Source organism: Podarcis muralis, chromosome 10 (assembly GCF_964188315.1).
Source record: "Podarcis muralis chromosome 10, rPodMur119.hap1.1, whole genome shotgun sequence".
NCBI lineage: Eukaryota > Metazoa > Chordata > Lepidosauria > Squamata > Lacertidae > Podarcis > Podarcis muralis.
In genome coordinates this window covers 32,340,835-32,366,407 of record NC_135664.1, presented here as the reverse complement: position 1 = coordinate 32,366,407, position 25,573 = coordinate 32,340,835, and the positions used below count along the sequence as shown (strand labels likewise).

Here is a 25,573-nt window from a genome sequence, read left to right as displayed (position 1 = left end):
TTTTTGAGTTGATGCCTAAACAGATGACCAATGGATATAATTTAATTTTTGCTATTTCTAGGAAGTGGTAGCAGAGGCTACAGAATGCTTACAAAGAAAACCAACAGATATGACATATGCGATTTACTCCTTTTAACAAACAGCCTGTTTTGGGGTTGGGTTACAGACTAAGCTTATTCACTCTTAAGTAAGTCTAACTTCTGAGTAAAGATGCAGAATATTGTGCCATAAATATTCTTAGAACTGCAGATGAAGGCTGCAATACTATACAGACTTACATAGGAGTAAGCACCATTGATAAAGCCAAGGTTGTGTAGCTGGGGAGAGCTAGGTTTAAATCCATGTTCACTCGAACTGTGTACACCTTGTGCATTTAAATCAACCCACTGAATCTTGGGAACTGTAGTTTACCCCTAACACAGCTACAATTCCCAGCACCAATACAGTTCCCAGGTTTGTGTATGCAGCCTAGGTCACCTTAGGTCAGTTACCATATCACAGCAGTGTGTGTCATTTTAGGGGGTTAATATTTGCAAATTTATTCAGTGTGAGGTATTAAAAAAATGGTTTCGGGCATGAGGAATTCAAATTGGCTATTATTTTTGTGACTGGACAACATTTAGCTTGGTAAGTCCATGTTTGATGAAGAAGCACATAAACAGCTTCCACAGAATCCTAGCAATAAAATGGGTCCTTAATTTTATCTTCTGAAAATGACAGGTAACGAAATAATACTAATACCAATACTACTAAAATAAATAAATAAAATTAATATATAACTGCTTCCTCTGCATGTGAAGACTGGCTCAGGCGGATTGAGCAGATGATACCAATAATGGGTCCAAAAGGTCAAGAAGGCAGTTTTTGCACATGCTGTAGAGGGAAGTGAGCGGCACATGGGGCTTGTCAACGTGGAAAGGTAGCCCATCAAGGAGAAGGAAAACTCTGCTCCCAAACCTCCTCTGCCTTCCAGGATATCTTTGGGAGAAGGAAAGGCTAAGGAGTAGACCCTACACAAATCCTGGAGTCCCTAAGATGGTTGGATGGCACCTTGTACGCCTCCTTTCAATAACTCATGCAGCCAAGCTGCTGCCAAATGTATTGCTTTGTTTTCCTCTGGACCACATCAGCAAGGCCTGGAGGGTGGGGGTGGGGTATTTTGTCATCTGGGCAGCCCAGGACCTCCAAAAACACTGCCCAGACTTGCGCCCGGGACGTCACTTTGGTGCTACGCAGCAGTTTCACTTCAGCCACAAAGGCGAACTCCATTGCCTCTCGAGACAGATGGATGCCAACAACAAATATAACTCCAAGTACTTGGCAATCATTTTTTTATTATTATTATTTCTATGCAATCTTACACACATTTCACTTACCAGAGCAAACCTAACTTAACCAAAATATATTTTGACTGCCCAAGTCATGTTTCAACTTTTTAGCACCCCTCATTTAGGGTGTGTGTACAATTCAAAATACATCCTAGCCCTAACCTACCTCGCAAGGACCCGTTCTATTGCTAGGATTTTGTCTTTAATTCTGCCATCTTTCACCCGCAAGCTCTTTTCAGCTCGATTTTCATCAGAGGAGAAGGTTGAAGGTTGAAAGGAAGGAGACACATGTCCGGACTCCAAAACCGATCTAGTTACAAAATGCATCCTCTCTAGATACGATAGTTACACAACCCCCCCCCCCCCCACTCCACCCCGGCAAGAAGCGCAGAGGGGTTTTCAAGCATATTGCCCGAGCGAGGAAGAAGAGCAACAACTACTACTCCCCTCTCTTGCCAAGATGCACGGGCAACTGCGTGCGGAGACACCAGAACCCGCTTCCTCTCTCGGGGCAACTTTGGTCCTTCTTCGTGGGCGGAGGCAGCAGCAGCTGCAGGACCAGGCCCACAAGAGACCATCCCTCCGAGAGCATCTTCAAGCGGGGAGATGATGGAGGCAAGCCAAGCCGGGCGCTGTGATTGGTCGGCTCCCCGCGCAGGCGCCGAGCGGGCCTGGTGGGCCAGGCCGCGGCGCTTCGCCAAGGCGACGGCCGTGTTTACAAGCGGCCGCGTCCTCCCTCTGCCCTGGTTGTCACCCCGCCCCGTAACCGTCCCGGAGCGCCTCGGCCGCACAGCTCCGTCCTCTGCTCCGTTTTAAAGCCATGCCTGTGCGCTGGAAGGTGAGACGCGGCTGCTGCTGGGGTCGCCACCTTTTCTTCTATCGGGGCTTTTATCCATTTGCCTCCAAGGGCTTCTGTCCCTATTGTGCCCTCCCGTCAGTTTTAAGGGCCGTTTGTGGCCCCCGTGGAGTTGCATTCTGCAGCCGGGCAACCAGGCTCCTCCTCCTCTTGCTGCTCCCGGCTGTCACTCAAAGCCCTATACCTGCCCTAACCCCAGCCTGGGGTTGGAGCATGCAGGAGGGGTGCCCCCCTCCCCGAGTGAGCGCAGGGGTGGGAGTCAGTCTGCTCCCACTGGAGCTCTGAATGGGTTAGTATGTGGGCACCGGCCGGGCTGGGTTGGCGTGGAAAACCTTTAGGGCCGCCGCTCATCTCGCATCCACGGCTCTGGCATCTTCAGTAGTTGTATGCCTGGTGGAAATTCATTTCTGCCTGGCGTGGAGGTGGGTTCGTTGATAGGGAAACTTTTACCTGGGGGTTTCATGCCGGTGATGCGATGCTTAAAACTTAAAGGTTGCAGAGCTTGCAAAAAAACACACCCCAACAACAACGTGAGACACAAATAGGTTTGGATATGTATTCAACTCCCATGCAGATGACCCCCAATATGTCCTGTCCCTCAAGAAAACAATCTTATAAAGAGAGTGCAAGTGTACTCACAGGAATCTTTGCAGGAGAGTTAGGTTCGATGGAAGCTGTTGAAATAGTACGACATCAAATCACTGGTTTCCACGTTTTTGTCTTGCTGTAGGGATTGAGTGAGTACAAGAGGAACTTCAAATGGAGGAAATCGGCTCAGTCTAGGCTTTGTAGCTCTGCACCTGAGCAAAAATGCCGATGGGCTGGACTTCGATCGGATGAGCTCGGTAAGCCAAATTAGGCCTCCTGTCCTTCTATGGCTGTATAATTACTACTTTGTGTGTGTTAATTTTATAAAGTTTACCATAGTATAGAGATAAATTACCCGCCCCCCCCAACATCCTGCATGACAGCAGTATTATTTTCTAAGAAGAGAACGAAAAACAAACAAACACAAAAAAACTTTTTCCAGAAAATATGGACACAAAGTTGCATGTTTAAATTCAGTGACTATGGGAGAATGGACATAAATGATGATGCCTTCTGTAGCAGGGAGACATGGTTGGGTGCACCTCTTTATGCATTGCAAGGCTGGGCAACCTGTTGCCTTGAGCCCAGGTTTATGTGGGTAGCAAGGGGGGGGGGGTCGGAAGTGCGTAGCAGAGGGAGGGAAATGGATGCCCTGCTTACTTTTGGCTTTGATCCTGTCACCACCAGTTATGTGCCATATGGTTTCAACCACTACAAAAAAAATCACATAGGTGTTTTTTCAGGATCTTCTAAATAAAACTAGCACTTATTTAGGACATCCATTTGCATTTCCCTTTCTCTCCTTTTTCTAACTGCTGCTTAGAAATAACATAATGCTTTGAGAAGTAGATACCTGTGTAGGATTTTCAAAATGCACAGATTTGACGTTTCCTGTTTTGCAGGAATTGCAAGAGAACCCAGTTTCATTTCTAAGAGAAGAGTGCCTTATCACAACACACAGATTTCAAAGTCCTTTGAATGGATTGGGGACAATAATTCGGAGAAAGATACGTCATCAGAATATGAAACCCACCGGCCATTGGAGTTGGGCACAAAATACAGCAAAGATGATGTAAATCAGGAAAATATTAAAACACCTGATGCACCCAGGCTTCCTGAAAAGGTGCATTCCAGCCCTGCAAGTTCTAGATCTGAATCAACTGTAGCTCTTGCAGAAAGCAAGGTGTCACCACCCAAAACAATAGGGCATATAAACAAAAAACCACTACCTACCAAAAAGGAATTGGGAGAAAAAGACGGTGAGGTGAGACTACTGAAATTTCTTTTTGCTTTGATGTTGGAAGCAGAAGCTAAGACACAAGAGCAGCAGTTGAAGTGAATTTCTGTGCGAAATGTTTAAAAATTGCTCTTTTAAAAATTGTAGGTCTGTCATAATTATAACACATTAAGGGGTTTGGTTATGGTACTGTTGAAGCACATTTTGTCATTGATATGAATGGAAGCAAGATTTGTCTTTGAAATGTATATGTTTCAGAGATGTTTATACAATATGATGGTATGACATTGCCTTCATCAGCTTTATCCAAGAAAATATTTACACTAATTTTAAACAGTTCATTTAAGGTTCAAACACTGTTAGAGGAAAGGAAGTTATATTTTCCCCAAGTTCACTGCCAATACTTGTTGACAGCTTAACAGAGTTTTGCAGAGGAAAGCAGGCCTGAATATTCCATGGTCAAGCAGCTTCCCTAGAAGCTCTGAGTATCAACGGCAATTTATTTGGAAAACTCCTCAAAAGGTATCTCCAATGCTTGCAGCAGACCAGGTAACTTTCAAGCATATAAAAAGTAGGGTTCTTATTGTAAAGTATCATCCTGTACCAGGAAGTTTTCTTAAATGTAAGCCTCACTGAATTCACTGGGGATTTCTCCAAACTTAGGTTTGTATAGGAGTTAGGTTTTCATAAAATAATATTGATGTACTTTCATTGCAATTATATTCAGGTTTATTTGGAAATAAGTTCAACTGTATTCAGTTGAACTTGCTCCCAGTTAAACGTGCATAGGATTTCTGCCTTGATACACCAAAGCGTGGTGCATAAAATGTTACATGAGTTCTATATGAGGTATCTGTTTTATAGAATCATAGAATTGTAGAGTTGGAAGGAAACCCAAGAGTCATCTAGTCCACCCCCTGCAATGCAGGAATCTCAACAAACCATCCCCCATCAAGTTTGAAACCATGCTGGACCCTGCTTATCTTTGCAAATGTGCTAGCAGTTTTATTGCTGCACTACTCTTACGTACAGTATTTTACTAGGTAGAATCCCACAGATAAGTAGTTATCATTGGGGAGCATGACTTGTGTTTACTAAGCTGGATCAGTGCCATAACAACTGAGAAGTATAGTCCTCTCAATTCATTATAACCTTGTTGAGTGATCTAGGAGACTTTTGTTGTTGTTGTTTAGTCGTTTAGTCGTGTCCAACTCTTCGTGACCCCATGGACCAGAGCACGCCAGGCACCTCTGTCCTCCACTACCTCCCGCAGTTTGGTCAAACTCATGCTGGTAACCTTGAAAACACTATCCAACCATCTCGTCCTCTGTCGCCCCCTTCTCCTTGTGCCCTCCATCTTTCCCAGCATCAGTGTCTTCTCCAGGGAGTCTTCTCTTCTCATGAGGTGGCCAAAGTACTGGAGCCTCAGCTTCACGATCTGTCCTTCCAGTGAGCACTCAGGGCTGATTTCCTTAAGAGTGGATGTGTTTGATCTTCTTGCAGTCCATGGGACTCTCAAGAGTCTTCTCCAGCACCATAATTCAAAAGCATCAATTCTTCGGCGATCAGCCTTCTTTATGGTCCAGCTCTCACTTGGAGACTTAAGCACTATTAAATCTCACTGGTTACAGTGCAAGATCTAGGCTGCAGTCCTAGCCCCCTTACCTGGATATAAGCCCTCTTTAACTCAGTGGAGTTGCTTCTGAGTAACGGTGGTTAGGATTGCACTGTTAATTTAGCTTTAGAAATCAACATATTAACATCTTTTCTGAACCAAAGTTTATTCACAGTTCAAGTAAATCCATCCCTCCATATAAGTCTCCAGTCATTATTCCTGAAACTGAATATGAAAGGAGTTTCAAAGCTTCACCCCCTGTGAAAGAACTGAAACAGAGATGCTGTTTGGAGGAGAAAGAATGTCCTGTATCTGAACCTGTAGAAATTTCATCTAGAGAAAAGGTATTACAGATTCATATTTAAGTAATTTTAAACGATTTCAAATAACTTTTGAAGTTAATACTTTGTATATATGAAGATTATCAGGATCACATTAGATTCTCAGCTGGTGACTCTGATTATATGGGGAAAGAAGTGGTTTTTTTAAAAAATAATTACAGTGGTGCCTCGCAAGACGAAAAGAATCCGTTCCGCGATTCTCTTCGTCTAGCGGTTTTTTCGTCTTGTGAAGCAACCCCATTAGCGGCTAAGTGGATTAGCGCTATTAGCGATTTAGCGGCTTAGCGGCTATTAAAGGCTTAGCGGCTAAGCTGTTAAAAGGCTATTAACGGCTTAGCAGCTTTGAAAAAGGGGGGGGGGAAGCGGGGGGGAAATGGCGAGACTCGCAAGACATTTTCGTCTTGCGAAGCAAGCCCATAGGGAAATTCGTCTTGCGAAGCGCCTCCGAAACGGAAAACCCTTTCGTCTAGTGGGTTTTTCGTCTTGCAAGGCATTCGTCTTGCGGGGCACCACTGTATAAGGATTTTTTAATTATAAAGTGTTGCATTTGATCTTTTCATTGAACCTTTAGCAGTGGATTGATAACATTTGGGATGCCATGTTTCTGAGCAAAGTTACTGAGCGAGTACAAGAAGCATGGAACCCCAATGTTAAGAAGGATGTAATGGCACTATGATTTTCATTTATCAACTGTGTGGAAGCTGTTCAAGCTTCTAATCACGCTCCAGTAAAGTACAAATACATACTGCCCCCCCCTGTGTTTTGGCTGCATAACTTACACATGCAAAGTCTCCTAATAAGCTCCCCCTTAGGCTGTATTCTTCCAATTATTCCAAAGGCTTACCCATGATATACTAAAGTGAATTTCACTTTCTTCCTAATTAGTTATCATGTATTGTTATGTGTGTTCTTCCTTTTTGCTGCTTGTATTTTTAAATTTAATTCCATAGTAAAAAAATATTTTTTAAAAAAAGTAAGTCTCTAAAACTGAACTTCATTAAAACAAAACAAAACAAAACACTGGGGTTGATATTACTTCTTATTTCATTTCATTTTGATGCTTCCCATATGGTAATGGGCCAGAGTTCAGTAGTAAAATCAACTGCTTTGCGTGTTGATGGTCCCAGGTCCAATCTCTGGCGTCTTCAAGTCACGCTGGGAAATATCCCTGTCTGAAACCCTGGAGAGATACTACTGTTTATGAAATATGTCAACTAAACATTCTTCCTCAATTAAAGATATCTGAACGCTTTCACATTTCAAATTTTCCAGAAACTGCTGGTACATTGAGAAGTGTCTAAACTTAAGATAATGTCTGATAGAAATGTAGTTTGTAGAGGCCTCTGGAAAAATTAATAATGCGCCTCTGAAATTATTTTGCTTCAGAAAAAGAAAAAGGAAACATTTTTGAAGACTGCAGAAGATCAATCAAAGCTAAGCAAATCGGAAACAAAGCTGAAACAACAAAAACAAAAACATAGGTTACTTGGCTTACATAGAAATATTAAGTAAGTATCACATGTCAGTTTTAGAGGGGGAGCCACATTAGTCTGGTGCAGCAAACCAACAGCGTCTTGTGGCACCTTTTAAAATCAGAATTGTGGAGTTGGAAGGGATCAAGAGGGTCATCTAGTCAAACCCCCTGCAGTGCAGGAATCTTTTGCCCAATTCATTTAATCTAGCATCTTGTAGGAGGAAGCTAAAGATTTATCTCCAAATTGTGGCTAAATAGGATATCATAATTTTAATAGGGTGCAGTGCAATAGCTCTATCTAAACTAAGTGAGAGATTTGCAGATGCACAGAGGACATTAGTGGCTGACTATGCCTTGAACCATCTTGGTCATGGCTGAACTAAGCCAGAAGTAACAAAAGCTCATCCTAGGAACCTCTATTCAATACATGAAACAATATACAGTGGTACCTTGGGTTACATACGCTTCAGGTTACACACTCCGCTAACCCAGAAATAGTGCTGCAGGTTAAGAACTTTGCTTCAGGATAAGAACAGAAATTGGGCTCTGGCGGCGTGGCAGCAGCAGGAGGCCCATTAACTAAAGTGGTGCTTCAGGTTAAGAACAGTTTCAGGTTAAGTACGGACCTCCGGAACGCATTAAGTACTTAACTCGAGGTACCACTGTAATAAAAGAGCAGTGCATCTTAGAATGTGCTGAGTGGTTTTTGTTCTGCTGAGCGAAGCCAATCCCCCCATATCTTCAAGGTGGACTTGAGACAGTGTGTGCCTCTTTTTACAAATGAATTGCTGCTAATAGCTCACTTCTCTTACAGGTAATGTTTATTTCCCAGTGTTTTGCCTGGACCTATATCATACAACATTTTCTCTCTCTTTAGTATTAGGATGAAAGATTTAAAGGGGGGTGGGAAGCAATGGCAAAGTTTATCAGATAATTGCAAAATAATAAATCTCTCTCCCCACCCTGTGAACTTGCTTTTCCCAGGAAAATGAACACAGAATACAGATCAAATTTCTTGTCTCCAGCACAGTATATGTACAAAGATGGAGCCTGGCTACGTATCAGGGGAAACAAACCTGATCAGGTCAGTCATCACTTTGAGTATTTCCATCTTATTTGTGAGCAGAGAAATTGGGGGTGGTGGGAACCATTTCACTGAATTTCTCCAGGAGGAGAAGTTATGCAATAGCATCAGTGAGGTGGGGTTTCTCATTACCTGTGGCAGTGGTTTAGGGCTGAATCCAACTAAATCATTTCGCAAGGGAAGCTGCTTCCACATGTTCAGTGAAACTTCCCCTCCCTCTCCTCTCCCCATGCATCCCCTGCCCTACTCCCAAAACTGCTCGAGAGGCTTGGGAGGGCACCCCACAGCATATTTGGGGTGGGTGGGGGAGGAGAGAAAGGGGAATCCTGTTGCACTCATGGAAGTTGTTTTGCTTGCACAGTGACTTGCTTGGATACAACCCATAGGTTCCTGACTATCATTTTGCACTGTCCAGGTATAGTGTCCTTTTGTTTAAAGTGGTACAGTATTGCTTTAAATGAATAGTTCAGGTAGGGCGTCAGTGTTTAATTTTCTACACCCTCTAACACTGGGCTTCAGGCCCCAAAGAGACTCTTTGCAAATTGCTGAGTGACAGCGTGAAAGTATAGTTATAAAGCCTCCCCAAGGGAGCTGTTGCCTGAAGGCAATTGCTTATGTGTTTTGTAAAGTGTATGTTTACTTTTGGTATAAATTCACCTCAAATTAGACTTCTGAAATATTAATACAGGGCAATTCATAATCACAGTAGGGATTTCCGGAGCCTAGGACCTGCTGGGATAGTGAAACTGAGGTGTTCTTTGTGTTTCTTCATAATTCACCACAGGCATTCTCAATATCCATTCCCATCTCCTCCCAAGGTGCCCAGTTGCTCTGACCATGCATGCATCTCTTCTGCTACAGTTTTTTGCTTTTCAATCAATTTTTGCATGCAGAAAAATGGATCTTTAAAATAACAAATTCCCAAATCTGTGTTTAGTAAAAGGGTACTAAAACTTTACAGACATATGTCAGAAAGCTCTCAAATTTCTTGATATTTGGAGATCTCGGTGTGTGTTAATTTAAGCACAGAGTGACTTTCTCATTGATCTTTGCTATCTAGTCAGATTGTGCTGCAAATACCAGCAATCCTATTCCCTGAAATATATAAAGGTAATTTAAAAAGCATTTTATAGCTTGCTTAGCTTGGTGAATATGTTAATATACAAAGAGTTTCCATTCCTTAGATTTTGTGAAGTGGTTTATAATAATAAACATGACCGTACAGTGCCTGCAAGTAAAAGCTATGGGTTGTAGCCAACTAAATCCTACTTGAATCCTAATTAATAGACCTAAGTTAGCCATTAATATCAGTGGGTCTTCTCTCAGAATTTAGATAAAACCCTATGTTTGTACTGTTTCTAACTATTAACATAACACTAACAGTTTGAATGCTTTGATATTGTAGAGATGTTGTTGCAGAAATTATGATACACCAGTAAAAATTAGGGCTCTGTATAATTCTGTATATTCATGGCTAACATTAACTACATGAAATACACGTGCAAATATTTAATCCTGCAAGTGTCAGATTGGTTACTGATAACACATAGTTTTAAATAGGGCTGTTTATTAAGGATGCCATTCAAAACAAGTCATAAGGAGAGTAGATCACATTCTTTGTAAACTGAACTGTAGGAGGCAGGATAACACCACAATCCCAACAGAAGGAAAGGGATCTTTTTTCATTTGAGATTGAATCTCATTTACCGTAACATAATCAAATAAGTAAATAAATGCTATTTTATTTCTGTGTTACTTTCTTTAGGGTTCTCAAAACACCCTAAATACCATGTGGTATATGGAGGTTGGTTGCATCTAAGTTCTTCCTGCTTGGAGCAATTATAACATTTCCAAACCTTCAAAATGAAATACAATGTGGCATTAAGCAAATGTATAGCTGGTAGGCTTTTTGTGCTTGCTGCGTAATTTATTTAACAGCTGTGCTTGGGCTTGGCCGCTTGTAACACTTGCTTACTTTAAAAACTGTATCTGCACTCTTTCCCTTTGTTATATATGCTGCTCCTTGTTGGTGCTGCCGCTGGTCATGTACATGTATTCTGTGACACGCTGCTCTGTGCTGTCAGTTGTGACTATTAAATGAATTAATAGTTTTAAACAAATGTTACAAACCACAATAAAAAAACCCAACTTTGTGAAATCTTCATACCCAGGTGAAAGAACTTCGGGAGAAAGCAGAGGCCTACAGGCGAAGGGTCCAGGGAACCCACTTTTCCAGAGATCATTTAAATCAGATTCTGTCGGATAACAACAGGCTTTGGGATTTGTCCTCTAATTCCAGTGCTGAAGAAATCATTAGTCACAATGTCAGAGCTCTAGATCTTGCAGGGTAAGGGATTCTGTGTGGAATAAGCCGACCCGCAATACGATAGTTTAAGAAATGGAATATTCATTTCACTAAATGTGTGCAATTTGTGGTTACAGCCTCTAATATTCCAATCATATCACTTCATGCAGTGATCTTGAATTCATTTAGGACGACTCTAGAAAAAGCGTGCTAAAATGGCCATTCTTGGCATGAAATTCTCCCTTTTTCATCTCCACAGTGTTAGTAATGAAACATATGAATGTTTGTTTGTGTGTATTAATATTTTTTGTGTGGCAGAAAACTTTTTAAACCAAGAAGTGAAATCAAGTTCAGTGGGGTTTATTGCATAGCTATTTTATTAGCAGCACAACCTTAAACATATTTATTCAGAAGTAGAACCCTTTGATTTTAATGACAAATACTTCCATGAAAATATGATACGTGACTGTAGCCTATGTAAAAGTGATTTCAAGCGCTCAGCATCTCTAGATCATATTGGAAGTATGTGTGTGAAGACCGTTTTTTGCAGGCTGTACATCTGTTCTTCCACACAAGAACATGCTACATGGGGGTAAGAGGGGAAATGAATCCAGTAACTGAGTGCCCCTATAGTGCCCTCCAGTTGTTGTTGCTGGGTGTCAGCTCCTATTAACCCAATCCAGCATAGTTAATATTCAGGTATTATGGGAATTCTAGCTGAAAACATCTGAAAAGTCACCAGGTTGGGGAAGACTGCCCTTCTGGCCCTATTCAGTAGGAGGTTTAGTAGGAAGCAGCAGTCATATCCGACTCTTCTATATCTAAGTTTAAAATTCTGCATTACAGTATATATACAGGAGTTGGAATTCAAAGAGTTACTTTAGGCTTGGGCATGTCCGATGAGCTTTTGGCTTTTTTATTTAACCAATAATCCTCAGTGCCATTTTGCAAACTTGCCTTGAAAGTTATCTCAGTTTCAAGCGTTTTTTGTGTGACCTGAAGCCCCCCAAAGCACCCTTGATCTTACAGAACTGGTTATGCAATTTTTTGAATACTGGCTGCAAAGGCTTTAGTTTACAAGTTTAAAACCCTAGTGGATTCCCTACAAGCTGAACTATGTGTATGTTGGTATGAAGTATAAAACTTATCAGAGTTTATACGATAGTTTTGCTTTTAATCATATGTTTGAGTCCGATCGGCATATTTCTGAGTACATAAGGGAACATCCTGAATTCACTGCACTGCTTGCTTCCTCTTTATACAGAGTCCGTGAGAGAAAGCTCTTGCCACATCCTGAATTGCCAAAACAGTTCCAGCTGAACAACACTGGGAAATTAGGCATGTCAGACGCCGCCACTGTTCCAGTCAAACAGCGTTTGGTTTGGGACAAACTAGGCAATGATGAGCAACTGGAAAATCAGTCACCAGCATTAGAGGAAGAAGAGGGGGCGAAACGTAAGCCGGAACCGGAAGAGATCGAAGAACTGGAAGAAAACGATAAGGATGCCAATACCGCCCAGCAAGTGTAAATATCTAAAATTATGTTTCAAATCAACGTCATTCAGTTATGACAATTACATGCAATGTCTGTTAAGTAGGGCAATGACAGTTTCACTATGTAATGGGGAAATCAAATCGATGTACATGAATGAGGTTAGAAATTACTATTTCAGTTTGAACTAGGTTTTTTTTTTGTTCTTACTAATTAGCCACAGGAGACATTTCAAGCATCACTATTCATTCAGAAACTGTTGGTTGCCACTTGTTGCTAATCCTGAATTGCACGACTTGCAATAAACCATGGTTTTCCTGTTTGGATGCAGTGATGAGCTAATTAAGCATAGTAATCCAGGGGACGGTGTGGTGGGAGCACATGAGTACAAGGCTTGTTCATGTAATGCCATGCCATGTTTTGAAGTTGTATCAAGAAAGAATGATTAACCTCCTGCTGGATTATTTTACTCATATTGCAAATTGGGAATTGCTCTAAAAAGCATGCTGAAAGTTACTTTCCATGTTAGTTTTTTTCCTCCTTATGGGAAGCAGCTGGAAAATGGCTGACAATGCATGACTTGGTAACATGAGAATCATGAGATAATTGTTTAGAGATGCAGCTGGTGACGTTCTTCAAAGCATATTAAATATGAAAGCATCATTTATTTATTTTTAAAGTATGTGCTCATTCTTTGATATTGATAAAGATCACAAATGGGAAAAGTTAACAAGGTAGATCCAACTTCATTTGCTGGTGTACAAATATGAAATGAAATGAATTTTATTACGGTCCCAGACCAGTTTTGATGTACAAATATAACTCAAAGCATAATGACTGTTTTGTGGTGATACTAAGACAGGACACATTCTTAAGATAGAGAAGAACAGGAAAACTAGGTAGAAAACCAGTATTACTGGGGGTCGAAGTTGCACTAAAGATAACACTATGGGGGCCATAATGGTGAAAGAGAGGAGGCGTTTTGGAAATCTGTGAGGCCAGTGAATAATGGGTGTAAGACAGCCATTAATAATTTAGATTGGATAAAAAGAATGATTCTGTCTATTGGACCGAATGTGTAAAATTCCTAAGCGGTCTACCTAGAATATTTGTGGGAACCAACCAAACCCACAGAAATGAAGATATAACTGTATATTTTGAAGGCTCTCTTGTGGTTTTCATTCTCTCTTGCTCATGGCCTATATAATATGTAGAACTTTCCCTGGGAGAGCAAAAAAAAAATAAGATTCTTCAATTTATTAATTATGGCCACCAATAAATTAGAGGATACACTTTTTACCATGTGTATATTTGTATGTTTTGTCATATCTTTCAGAGAAGAAAACATGAATTCTCCAGGTGATATGGCAGAGTCTTCTTTGGTATCCTCACAAGAGGGTGGCAGGCTTCCTACTCCACAGCTAAGGGCACTTGGTGGAGCCCAAAGAACACATCATGACCTTACAACACCAGCTGCTGGTAACAATTTAATGATTCATAGATATAGATACAGTATAAAGACAGAGACATATAGATATATAGACCCACCCACCCACCCACCCACCCACCCACACCCCTTAAATATAAAAAGAACACAAAGCAATTTATTTCTGGAAATTCAGCATTAACAATAGTGTGTTCTTTTATTCCTGTAGGAGGTGCTGTTTTAGTATCTCCTCCAAATGTGAAGTCTTCATCCTCGCTGCATGTGAGGCAGGGGTCTTCAGAAAAGCATGCCTTGGCAAGTCAAATCTCAAGGGAAGACTTGAAAAGAACATCTAACAGGGTGGTACGTTTTGCTTAAAATTGTCCTGACACATTTGTTTTCACTTTCTTTGTTTTCACGTCTACTGAATAAAAATGACAAATTATCTAGTGTTATCTGTTGAAGACCGTGAAGCAGTTATAGTTTTATCAAAGAAATGTCATGGAAGTAACTGGGGAAATAACAGACTATGTATTCCAATTGCTAAACATTGCACAGATATGCACTAACCCCTGATGGAGTGTTTTAATGCATGGTTTAGACTGAAAGCACTTCCTATCAGCCCCTCCTCAGAGGCTCTGAGATTTGGAGAACCCTTTTCTTTCCACTATGCTTGAAGTGTGGAAGAGGAGTCAGGGGTACCTCTACTACACCCTTTCCTGGATCACCCAGGGTCTACCTGCCTGGGACATTATAACCAATTTCATACGTGGGAGGAGCCTGGTAACTCAAGAGAGGGGGATCTATTTGAGAGGGAGCCCCTGAGGCCCCCAAATCAGCTTATGACGCTGTTCCTGATCCTAAAAAACATTGACTAACAGTGCTATAGGCCTGTAGCTATGCAAGGCAAATGGCCTTCCCTAGACCACTGATTGACAGCCTTTGAAAATGAGTGCCAGTGATACATTATCTGCAGGAATGGGCCGGTCTGAGATTTGTATTAGATGCTATTGAATGCAGTTCCCAAAGTTTATGTGCTAAACAGGACAAGCTCAGCCTCAGTGAAGCAAGCCTATCTGAAACTAATTCACCACTGGTGCCTCCCTCTGGTGAAATTAAGTCATAGTAAACCATCCCTATCATTTGATGGTTGGAGATGGATGCTCGGAATCAGGCTCCTACCTCCACTTATGCGATTCAATCTTTGATCATTTCTAAAATGACTAACTAAAGGTAAAGGTAAAGGGACCCCTGACCATTAGGTCCAGTCGTGACCGACTCTGGGGTTGTGGTGCTCATCTCGCTTTATTGGCCGAGGTAGCCTGCGTACAGCTTCTGGGTCATGTGGCCAGCATGACTAAGCCGCTTCTGGTGAACCAGAGCAGCGCACGGAAACGCCGTTTACCTTCCCGCCGGAGCGGTACCTATTTACTTGCCCTTTGATGTGCTTTCGAACTGCTAGGTTGGCAGGAGCAGGGACCGAGCAATTGGAGCTCACCCCATCGCGGGGATTCGAACCGCCGACCTTCTGATCGGCAAGTCCTAGGCACTGTGGTTTAACCCACAGTGCCACCCGCATCCCTCTAAAAATGACTAACTAGATGATCTCAAAAGCAGTCCCTTCAGCTCTTTCCCCCCTCTATTTTCACTGGCCCCAAACTCCTCCATACACAGCTATTAACCTGCATTTATGCACTCATGAATCTAGTTTGAGGGACTTGTGTGTGCAGAAGTGATCAGTTAAATGTGACATTCATTTAAAGTAACTTCAATGTCTGCAGCCAGACATAGCTAACTAAGTGGAAAAGGACAGTCTTGTTCATTTCCTGTGAACAGCATTGGCATAGTTTTTCACAACGTGACAGGGTCTTTTTTCAACTCTGTCTTTTCAGGATGACGAGGATACGCCACTGAGTCCTTCCCCAGCTGCTGGGCTGAAAACTGTGGATCCTTTGCCTCTGAGGAAAGATCAATGGTGCAGCCGAGAATCGTCAGGTGCAAGAAGCTCTCCAGCTTCAGCATATTCAGGGCAGACAACAAAAGTTCCTGGCTTAAAATCAGCCAAGGATGCTTCTTTGCCCTATTGGAGTCCATCGTGCCGCATTCAAGGAATGCTTAGGGATCCTGAGTTTCAGCATAACGGTTGGCTTACTTTCTACACAATTTTGGACCTTTTTTAGAATGGCTTTAAATAAGAGCTTCTGGGTCTTGGCAGGAGCAGCAATAGAAACTCTTCATTTCTATGAATCTGTACATTGAAAAATACCCAAGTGTCTCCTATTACCCTGCAATGTGACCCCACACTGAAAAACTGAAACAGCCAAAAGTAGACAGCTCCCTTAAGCATGCAGAAACTTTCTATTAAATATGTTTCTCAACATATTTATATACCATCCACTGATATAAAATATTAAAGCAGTGTATATGTTGAGAGTAATGCAAGCTGAACGGCTAATGTGCATAACAACTGGCTGTCATGCATACTCATCAGGCCACTTGATGGCATTGGACCCAATTTGGGCTCAAGCCTGGCACAGGGATTTGCCTGGCCCCTCACACCTCTTGCCCCATTTGGTTTGAGCAGTGGGGCTGCAAATGCATCCCTGGCCCTACTATTCTGTTAGACTGTGATGCCCCCTGGCAGGGTTTGGATTACGCATACAGCCTGTGTTTCTGACTTGGCAGTATCTGTTCCTAGAGCCTTGAAAAGGCTATATCAATGGAAGCAGGAGCATGCATCCTTTTCCCCAGCAGGACCTGAATTCTCTTGGAGGAGATCTGCCAGCAGTGGGGTGGGACCACAGATAGTTCACGCTCTTTCTGTTCCAGCCCTCTTTTCCCTGCTGGGTAACTCTTCCTCAGCTGGTTAACTCTTCCCTCGTCTGCAGTTCTGATGATGATTGACCCCATGGTTGCTATTATATTCAGGAGTGTGGAAAGAACAGGGGTAGCTTACAGCTTTGCTCTTCCTGCAATCCCTGCTTTTGCTGCTCATTTGACTAGGGAACAGCTGAGAAGTGAAAGGAGGCTGAGCTGCAGGAAAAAAGTTGATCTTTATCTGGAGGTCTGCCCCTTCCTCTTCTGCTTGACTGATCAGTGGGAGGGTATGTTGGGGGGCCACAAAGGATTAGGCAGTGGCCCAGAAGCAGTCCGAGGGGGTGCAGATTTCACACTTCTGAACTAGAGAAAGAAAGAAAAAGGCATGTTTCTTGAAGACTATTTATACTAAGTGGAGAATGTGCATATTGCGCGGGAAGTGTAAAAGATTTGGTTGAGAGACCCACATTCCCCAAGGCCTGTTGGAGATTATGTATATTTACTTGGAAATGTGTACAGTTGATTCTTCATGCACAGATTTATGTGCATATTCTCCATGAAGTCTGATGAATGCAGATGATGGCTGGCTGTTATGCACACTAACCACTCGATTTGCACCACCTCGACCTATACAAATACAATAAAACAATGCAAAATAATCATAAAAATGACTGGGTCCTCTTGAAAAACTTTTGAGACAACCAAATAGGCCCATTGGCGTAAAAAAAGAGTCTTCAAGAGATGTTGGAAGGGTAGCTACAGGGATACTTGCTAACTAAAACAAATAGGATTGAAATGGAGGCAGTGACAAATCATGGATGAAGATAGATTATGAGATTCAGTAGACTGTTGTAGCAGCTTTCTTTTCAAACAGTTCACACTGAGAGAATACAGTTGGACTACATAACCCCTACCAACTTCATATGTCTATGATTCTATGTACAATATGGATATTTTTCTTTACATCTCAACGCTAATCTGAAGGAGTTAATATTTTGGGGGAATGCTTTGTTGACCAACATTGTTGAAGAACGTTGACTGTACATTAGTGCTGTATTTTTCTGTGTATAAGACGCCCCCTATTTTTTTAACCCAAAATTAAGTTGTTTAGCTTTTTGGGGGGATGGGGGAGGTCACTTCCACCAACTGCTCACCTGCCTGCCTGCCTCTGCCAATCACTTGCCATAGCCACTTCTGATTGCATACCTCTCCACAGCCGCCAATTGTCTGCCCGCTCGCCGCCACCAACAGCCCACCCACCCACTTGCCGCAGCCGCCATCGCTTGCCCGCCTCTCCACAGCCACCAGTTGCCTGCCCAGTTGCCGCAGCCACAGCCAGTCACCAGCAGGCCTTGCCACAGCCACCAATCATCCACCCAATCGCTGCTGCTAATCTCTTGCCTGCTGCTGGCGTTAATCGCACGTTCCCCCTCTGCATTCACGATCCATGTATAAGACGACACCCAATTTGTGCCTGTTTTTTTTAGCAGAAAGCGTCGTCTTATACACGGAAAAATATAGTATATTGGCTTTCCCATGAGGAGGTAAAGTATTTGTGGACTGGAGAAATGCAATGTTGTGTGCTGTTTCTTTTTAGGCGGTGTTGCAAGCCCTAAAAGGAGCTGGATGCAATTACCACTTCAGGAGAGAAACTATAATGATGAAGGTATTTCTCCTCTTTTATCCATGTTAAATATAACTAGAGCCGTTAATAATATTTAGGCATTTATTATTAATGTAGTCATTAATAACAACAACACATAATTCTGTACAGTATTTCAGTTTCCCCTCCTCCCCCCCCCAGTAGGAACTATGAAAGCTGTTGTAAAAATAGATATTTCATACTAATTCATGCTAATGGAAACTTTAAAAGTGTGTATAAATATATAATCAGTCTCTCTCTCTCTCTCTCTCTCTCTCTCTCTCTCTCTCACACACACGTGTATGAATATGAGAATGTATATGCATGTGTTATGCAGTGAACTGTTCTGTTTGTGACGAATATAGAATCCCATGGCTTGATTTTAGTTCAGTGGAACCTTGGTTGTTGAACATAATCTGTTCCGGAAGAGCGTTCGACTTCCGAAATGTTCAGCAACTGAGGTGCAATTGCTGGTAGGCAAAATCCATTGAAAAAATGGAGAAACATGCCTCAGAAGCTGTTTGACTTCCGAGGCGTGTTTGAAAACGGAAGCATTCACTTCTGGGTTGTTGGCGTTCTAAAGCTGAAACATTCAACTTCCGAAGCGTTCGACAACCAAGGTTCCACTGCATGTCTTCCCACTGACTATGTTTGGATGTAGTGTTAACTGTGGTTGAGAGCTACAAGAGCAGTCCTGAGTGAGCCTTGGCTCTGTGCACTCTCCTCAGGCCATGGTGGAGGAGGTCATAAATATGCCATACAGACCCTAAACTGTGGTTAACATTAATCATGGTCAGTAGAAACAAGCCAGCTTCATTAAGTATGGTTTGAAGTTGGCTTGTTTCAATGCACAGTATTCAGTATTCACCACAATTAAGTGTTACATCTGAATAAAGCTGTTGTGTAGACCTCTGTAGCCATTCCAACCCTATACCATTCCAAGATCATAAGTACATGGGGAAAGAATTTTAGTATGCCCTGATTTATTAACTCCATTGGAACTTGAAGACTACAAAACCTAACACCATGTCTGCTACCTGTAGTAGTCCCTTAGCAGCCTTACCATCCCTTGTCTGTGCATAGCATCTTAGATTTGGTTTTGGTTTTGCCTCTAACCATTCTTCTTCATTGCATTGTTCTCTTGGGACGACAAAGCACATATTTGATCAAATATTTTCAAACTCTACGATCTCCCTAAATGCACCTTTTAGATTTGAACTGCAAGTAAGATCAAGGGAGTGTTTGACTGGAATTATGATGCTAACTACCATCTAGGGCCTAGGACAAGGAGAGAGTAGGGTCATTCAGGTCTCCACTGAATTTCTTAAGGATCATTATATATCAATCCCAGGCAAACAAAAAGTGGATAAATAGAGGAGACCACAGGCTAAATCACACAATTATTTCTGAGACAGTGAAACCTGTACAAAATAATGATGCTACATAGTTTTCAAATGGGGAACTGTTGGTGAGAAACGGCCCTTACAACCACATAAAAAGAAATACTCAGTTTTCTTTCCACCTCTGTAGCTTGGCAGCTTTTGATGTAGGGTCATGACTTGCACACACACACAAAAACAACAACCCCGAGGTGGAAAAATCTGTGTTCATTGGTTTTAGCACCTCTGAATTAATGTGTGAATCATCTCTAACACTTGCCATTAAAGAGGAATTGTTTAGCTTGCAATGCCCCATTGCACAGACTGAGACGGGAGATGCTTGGAAGTACTTGCTCAGAATTAAAGGCTGCATATGCAAATATCATAGAAACTGCGGCACCTTCTGAGTAAGGTCCACCTGATACTTGGCTCTTTTAGCAGCTTTCAGTAATAGCTAAGACTGAAAAGTGTGTGGGCTGTGCAGATTGCTCAGCAAAGCAACTATAAATGTTTACAGAAAGCCTCTAAAGTCAACCAGGTCTTCAGCAATGCCCTGCAGTCTCATCAATCTTCTTGAGATGACAGATCGTTGCCAAACAGTTGCTCTGCTACTGAAAACAAATGATTAGCAGCAGAAAAACTACCGTATTTTTCGCTCTATAACACGCACCTGACCATAACACGCACATCGTTTTTAGAGGAGGAAAACAAGGAAAAAAATTCTGAATGAAACAGTGGATGTATCATTTTTGTGCTTCATGCTGTGGCCACAGACATGTGATCTGATGGTGAATTTGGGGTAGCTCAATGCAAAGATCCTGAGGATCCATGTGGATCCATGCTTTTTAACCACATTTTTGCACCACTGCAGCCCCAGGCAACAGTGGGTGTGTGATTTTTGGGGGGCAGGCTGCTATGTGATCTGATGGTGAATTTGGGGTGGCCCAATGCAAAGATCCTGAGGATCCATGTGGATCCATGCTTTTTAACCACGTTTTTGCACCATTGCAGCCCCAGGCAACAGTGGGTGTGTGATTTTAGGGGGGCAGGCTGCTATGTGATCTGATGGTGAATTTGGGGTGGCCCAATGCAAAGATCCTGAGGATCCATGTGGATCCATGCTTTTTAACCACGTTTTTGCACCATTGCAGCCCCAGGCAACAGTGGGTGTGTGATTTTTGGGGGGCAGGCTGCTATGTGATCTGATGGTGAATTTGGGGTGGCCCAATGCAAAGATCCTGAGGATCCATGTGGATCCATGCTTTTTAACCACATTTTTGCACCATTGCAGCCCCAGGCAACTGTGGGTGCGTGATTTTTTTGGTGCAGGCTGTAGCCATGGACATGCTATGAGATCTGATGGTGAATTTGGGGTGACCCAATGCAAAGATCCTGAGGATCCATGTGGATCTATGCTTTGTAACCACATTTTAAGTGGGGAACGAAGGAAAAACAAAGAAGGGACATGAGAGGGGTGTGCAGAGAAGCAGCTGGCTAAGAATGCAGGAGAGGGATTTAACGGAAGGAAGGAAAGAAAGGCAAAAGTTTCCCCCCACCCAAGCCAGCCATCTCTCTCTCTCTCTCTCTCTCTCTCTCTCTCTCTCTCTCTCTCTCTCTCTCTCTCCCTCTCCCTCTCCCTCCCTCCCTCCCTCCCCCCCTCTCTCTCCCCCTCTCTCTCTCCCTCCCCCCCTCTCTCCCTCTCCCCCAGCAGTACCAGAGAACAGAGACGGAGCACAGAGACGACACTTTCCCCTCTGCTTGCCTGGAGGGGAGGGGCTTTCCCTGCTCTTTGTTCCGTTTGAGCAAACACAGCAACGAAACAGAGGAGGGTGGGCAGTAAGACCCTGAGGCAGAATGCAGGAAAGCTGCAACTTCCTCTTTTCAGGTTTCCCTCTCGGACACAACGCAGGATTTATTTTTGCTGATTTTTGTTCCTGCGCTCCCCTAATCGGCTCCAGGGACCCCCCCCCCCCCACATTCGCTCCATAACACGCACAGACATTTCCCCTTCCTTTTTAGGAGAAAAAATCTGCGTGTAATAGAGAGAAAAATACGGTAGTATCTGAAATTTTATCTAATTTTAAATGCACACATTTACTGTGCAGTGCTTAGGTGCTGAGTCTTGGCACCTCTTTAATGGTAGTTTCAGGAAAGGAACTATAGTGATGGAGGTAGTCTGTAATTTTTCTTGCATACAGTGTTTTTGAACATTTCTCAGGCAAGCTCTTTCAGAAACTTAGTACCACAAAACTAGCATATAAAGGCAAACCAGGCAGCTGCTCTTTCAACAGCTTTCCGGTTTGGTCTCTTGCGATTATGGCAGGCAAAACTCTTGATGATGTTGTATTACAAAAATAGTGACTTGGTAGAAACTCTTAATTTTGTTTGGATTTGAGCAATGTATGGTTCATGGGTAAGTATGTCCATCTATCAGTTCATGCTCTATGCAGCAGGATTGCTTTGCTCTCCTTATGTGCAGCGCATAAGTTACATGGTAGCCAGAGGCTACTCAGAGTGCACATTGGAAGCGATGCATGAATCAAGAGTGTACCTCAGAATTCTTTGCAGTGTTGCAGAAGATGTTGTGGCATGCCTCTTGGCTCATGCTTTGATTTCCTGGAACTGGGGTGCAAGCAATATTTTCCACCGTAGAGGCTTCCGTAGCTTCAATCCCCTTGTGTGTGCTGTTGCTACATCTGTATCTTCTTACAGCTAAGTTCACCCCACGCAGTATGGTCAAAAGTGTGGTCCATGTTAACTGTCAATGAAAGTAAAACGTTATTTCCACTGGACTGAGTTTGCACCAGTACAAGAAAGCATACTTTGGAATCACATGTGTTCATTTATGCTTTTGGTCCTTTCAGAAATAAAATACAGCACCTCTAGTTTCAATATTAATAGGTTGTTCTTATAAAGTATAATTGTGTTGTTGTTTTTTAAAGTACCATACAGTTCAGGAAGCTTTGAAGGTGTGCCTTGTGTCATAATTTTAAAAACCAATCTAAATCTGGCTTCACTATATACTCCTAATTCCCCAGTGTAGAAAATAATTATATGTTTGTTGGTAAGTTTGTGTTAACCTTACAGCTCCTAAAGAGGACAATGTCCATTTTAGCAAGCCCCTAAGCATATTTTGCTTATCTTGTTACCATGGTTCTGATTGGTCCCCCCCCCCCTTTGTTATGTTTACAGATGATGATGACCGATTGTCCCAGCTATCTGCTCGATCTGCTGCTTCTAGTTCGCTGGCATCTCAGGTTCTGGAACGAGCGCAGAGGAGAAAGGAGAACTTCTGGGGCAAAATGTGATTCTGTTCAGCTATACTCCCGAATTGTTTTGGTATTTTAATACCAATTTGTGGAAATTATTTGAGGCTGAATTCTGGTTGTTTGCACTTACCACTTTGGTAAAAGGGTCCCATATAGGAAATGCTGGATATTCACATCCCCTTATCTTGGATAGGACAGGGATAGATGACCTGTGATCCTTTGGGAGTTTTTGCATGACAGCTCCACTCTGGTCATTGGCCGCACTGGCTGGGACTGATGAGAGCTTAGAGTCCAGCAACATCTAGAGGTCACAGGCAAGGTTCCTGCTGGCATGGGTTCTGGGAATGCACAACCTGTCTTAGATTTGAGCTCTACCTCATTTGGTCACAAATGTTTTTAGCTAGAGCAGTGTCAGTTTTGTTCAAATGGCATTACAGCAGAGAAGTGTTGCCATGCTACAATGTGTTCATCTTCATCATCCATCACAAAGAGGAGATCGTCAAGTATTCCCAGTGAAGTAAGAGTAAATAACATGAAGGATGAACCCAGGTGTAGGTTGCCAGCAACCTTCATTGATTCCTGACCTCAGCATTTCTTCTGGCACTCACTGAGCCCCAAAATCCTTTAATCCCACCCAGCATATTCATATAAAGAAGTCAGATTCCTCGTGTCAGATTCATCAGCACTGATCTTTATGCTCCAATGCAGTCTTGGCATTCACCCAAAGCTATTATGGACCTAACATGATTTTTGACTTGGTCATGTCTGTGCAGGTTCCAGCAGGAATCAATGTAGCTTCTGTGGCTGCCTTGGCAATACCAGCCTGAGTCAGTTTTCATTATGAGAGTACCAAGTAAGAGACAACCACAAAAGTTACTCTCATGACCCAACACCACAGCATCCTGTTACTTTGGTTCTGTCCTCAATATACATTCCAGTGTCACTCCCCTTCACCTGTTAGCAGTTTTATCATAAAGACGAAGCTAAATCTCAGTCCCTAATACTCCAGGTAATGAAGCCCGTGAGCAGTATCTGAACCGAAGCGTTCTTCAACATTTCACAGAAGGAAAGGTTATTGGCAGTCTATGAGCCAGACAAAGACTTGTTGCCGCCCATTCAACTAGCGGTTGTTTGAGTAGTTGTTTAAAAGTAAACTTTAAACAGGCCTCTCACGTGGATTGGGACTGTCATTGGGGACAAAGAGTTAAAGCTGTGCTGCCCCAAACCAATGTCCCAGTCCGGATCGGGGCTCCCACACCTGCAACTTACTATTTAAAATGATTCATATCATTGCTAATGGTGTGAATAGAATAATGCCTAGTTTGGCCCTAGTTGTATTTAAATCACAGTTGTGTTTCTCTGTCATGATAATTTTCAGGTTTGTACACGTGATCACTGTTAGCCATATTGAGTTTTAAATGTTGTATTTCGATCACCACAGCTGATTCTTCTCAAGACTCAGGGAATTGGAAGGAACTGAACTTGATGACAATGCAATGTTGTCTTGCTGTGCTGGTTCAGAATTATTAGCATTGTAGAAAGATTTTTAAAGCTAAAATGGGTTTATTCTTTCACAGATTAGCCCACAGCATTTTAACATTCAGCAGCACTGTTTATAAAGAAGTGATGGAACTTTCATTATTATTTTTAATGTTAGATTTTTATGATTTAAAAAATTGCTTTTTATGTGTTTTAAAATAAAAATCAAATTGTATATTTGTGTACGTCAGATCCTTAATTAGAAATAACTCTGTTATAACTGGAGATTTCACTTTTGCATGCTTTTACCTATAATTCTGTTTTATTTCCACACTAATTGTGAAAGGTACCTCTCAAAATCCATGCCATAATATATAAATTAGTATTTTCTCTAAAAATAGCCACATTGTCAGGCTGGAGCCAGCAAGCGAGCAACAGCAGCTGCCAGACTTGGACAGCAGCCCAGGGCATGAAGGGAGAATTGTTAGGGGATGACCAGAGGGAAGTACAGGGGGGAGTTCACAGCCCAGAGAAACACAGGAGTTATCAGACAATGGCTTGCCTGGGCCAGTTTCCAAGCCTCTCAGCATGCAGGAACCCAGGAGAGGAGGGGTACAGGAAAAGGGGAAATTGACATCATAGAAGTCATGGAAGAGATGCATTTTCACACGTTGTTTCCGGAGGAAGAGGAACAACGCTGAGGATTTAGTTGAGTCATCATCAGGATAGCCATAAGTCACAGGGGCAGAGAGCTCCGGACAAGTGGCATGTTTTTTCTGGAATAAAATCAACTTTTAATTGACTACATGTTCGCGTTGCCAACAAAGGTCCGTATAGTTAAAGCCATGGTTTTCCCAGTAGTGATGTATGGAAGTGAGAGCTGGACCATAAAGAAGGCTGATTGCCGAAAAATTTATGCTTTTGAATTATGGTGCTGGAGGAGACTCTTGAGAGTCCCATGGACTGCGAGAAGATCAAACCTATCCATTCTTAAGGAAATCAGCCCTGAGTGCTCACTGGTAGGACAGATCGGGAAGCTGAGGCTCCAGTACTTTGGCTACCTCATGAGACGAGAAGACTCCCTGGAAAAGACCCTGATGTTGGGAAAGATTGAGGGCCCAAGGAGAAGGGGACGACAGAGGATGAGTTGGTTGGACAGTGCTCTCAAAGCTACCAGCATGAGTTTGGCCTGGCGTGCTCTGGTCTATGGGGTCACGAAGAGTTGGACACGACTAAGTAAC

The 25,573-nt window shown here is 42.5% G+C and overlaps 1 protein-coding gene across 5 annotated transcripts; it reads left to right on the top strand.

Moving 5' to 3' along the window:
- The first annotated feature begins 1,977 nt into the window (after window positions 1-1,977).
- Window positions 1,978-24,567, top strand: SAXO6 (stabilizer of axonemal microtubules 6). 5 transcript variants are annotated; one of them, XM_077934701.1, is made up of 15 exons: window positions 1,978-2,166; window positions 2,915-3,029; window positions 3,675-4,036; window positions 4,424-4,558; window positions 5,789-5,968; window positions 7,352-7,473; window positions 8,424-8,523; window positions 10,289-10,327; window positions 10,695-10,870; window positions 12,093-12,353; window positions 13,657-13,799; window positions 13,976-14,109; window positions 15,639-15,741; window positions 18,161-18,229; window positions 22,777-24,567. In XM_077934701.1, the coding sequence occupies exons 1-15, from the start codon at window positions 2,149-2,151 to the stop codon at window positions 22,890-22,892; spliced, it is 2,073 nt and encodes a 690-aa protein (XP_077790827.1). In that variant the 5' UTR covers window positions 1,978-2,148; the 3' UTR covers window positions 22,893-24,567. The 5 variants fall into 5 exon arrangements, with proteins under 5 accessions (XP_077790827.1, XP_077790824.1, XP_077790826.1 ...); XM_077934698.1 differs by having other exon boundaries at window positions 15,639-15,888; XM_077934700.1 differs by lacking the exon at window positions 4,424-4,558 and having other exon boundaries at window positions 15,639-15,888.
- Window positions 24,568-25,573: the final 1,006 nt, after the last annotated feature.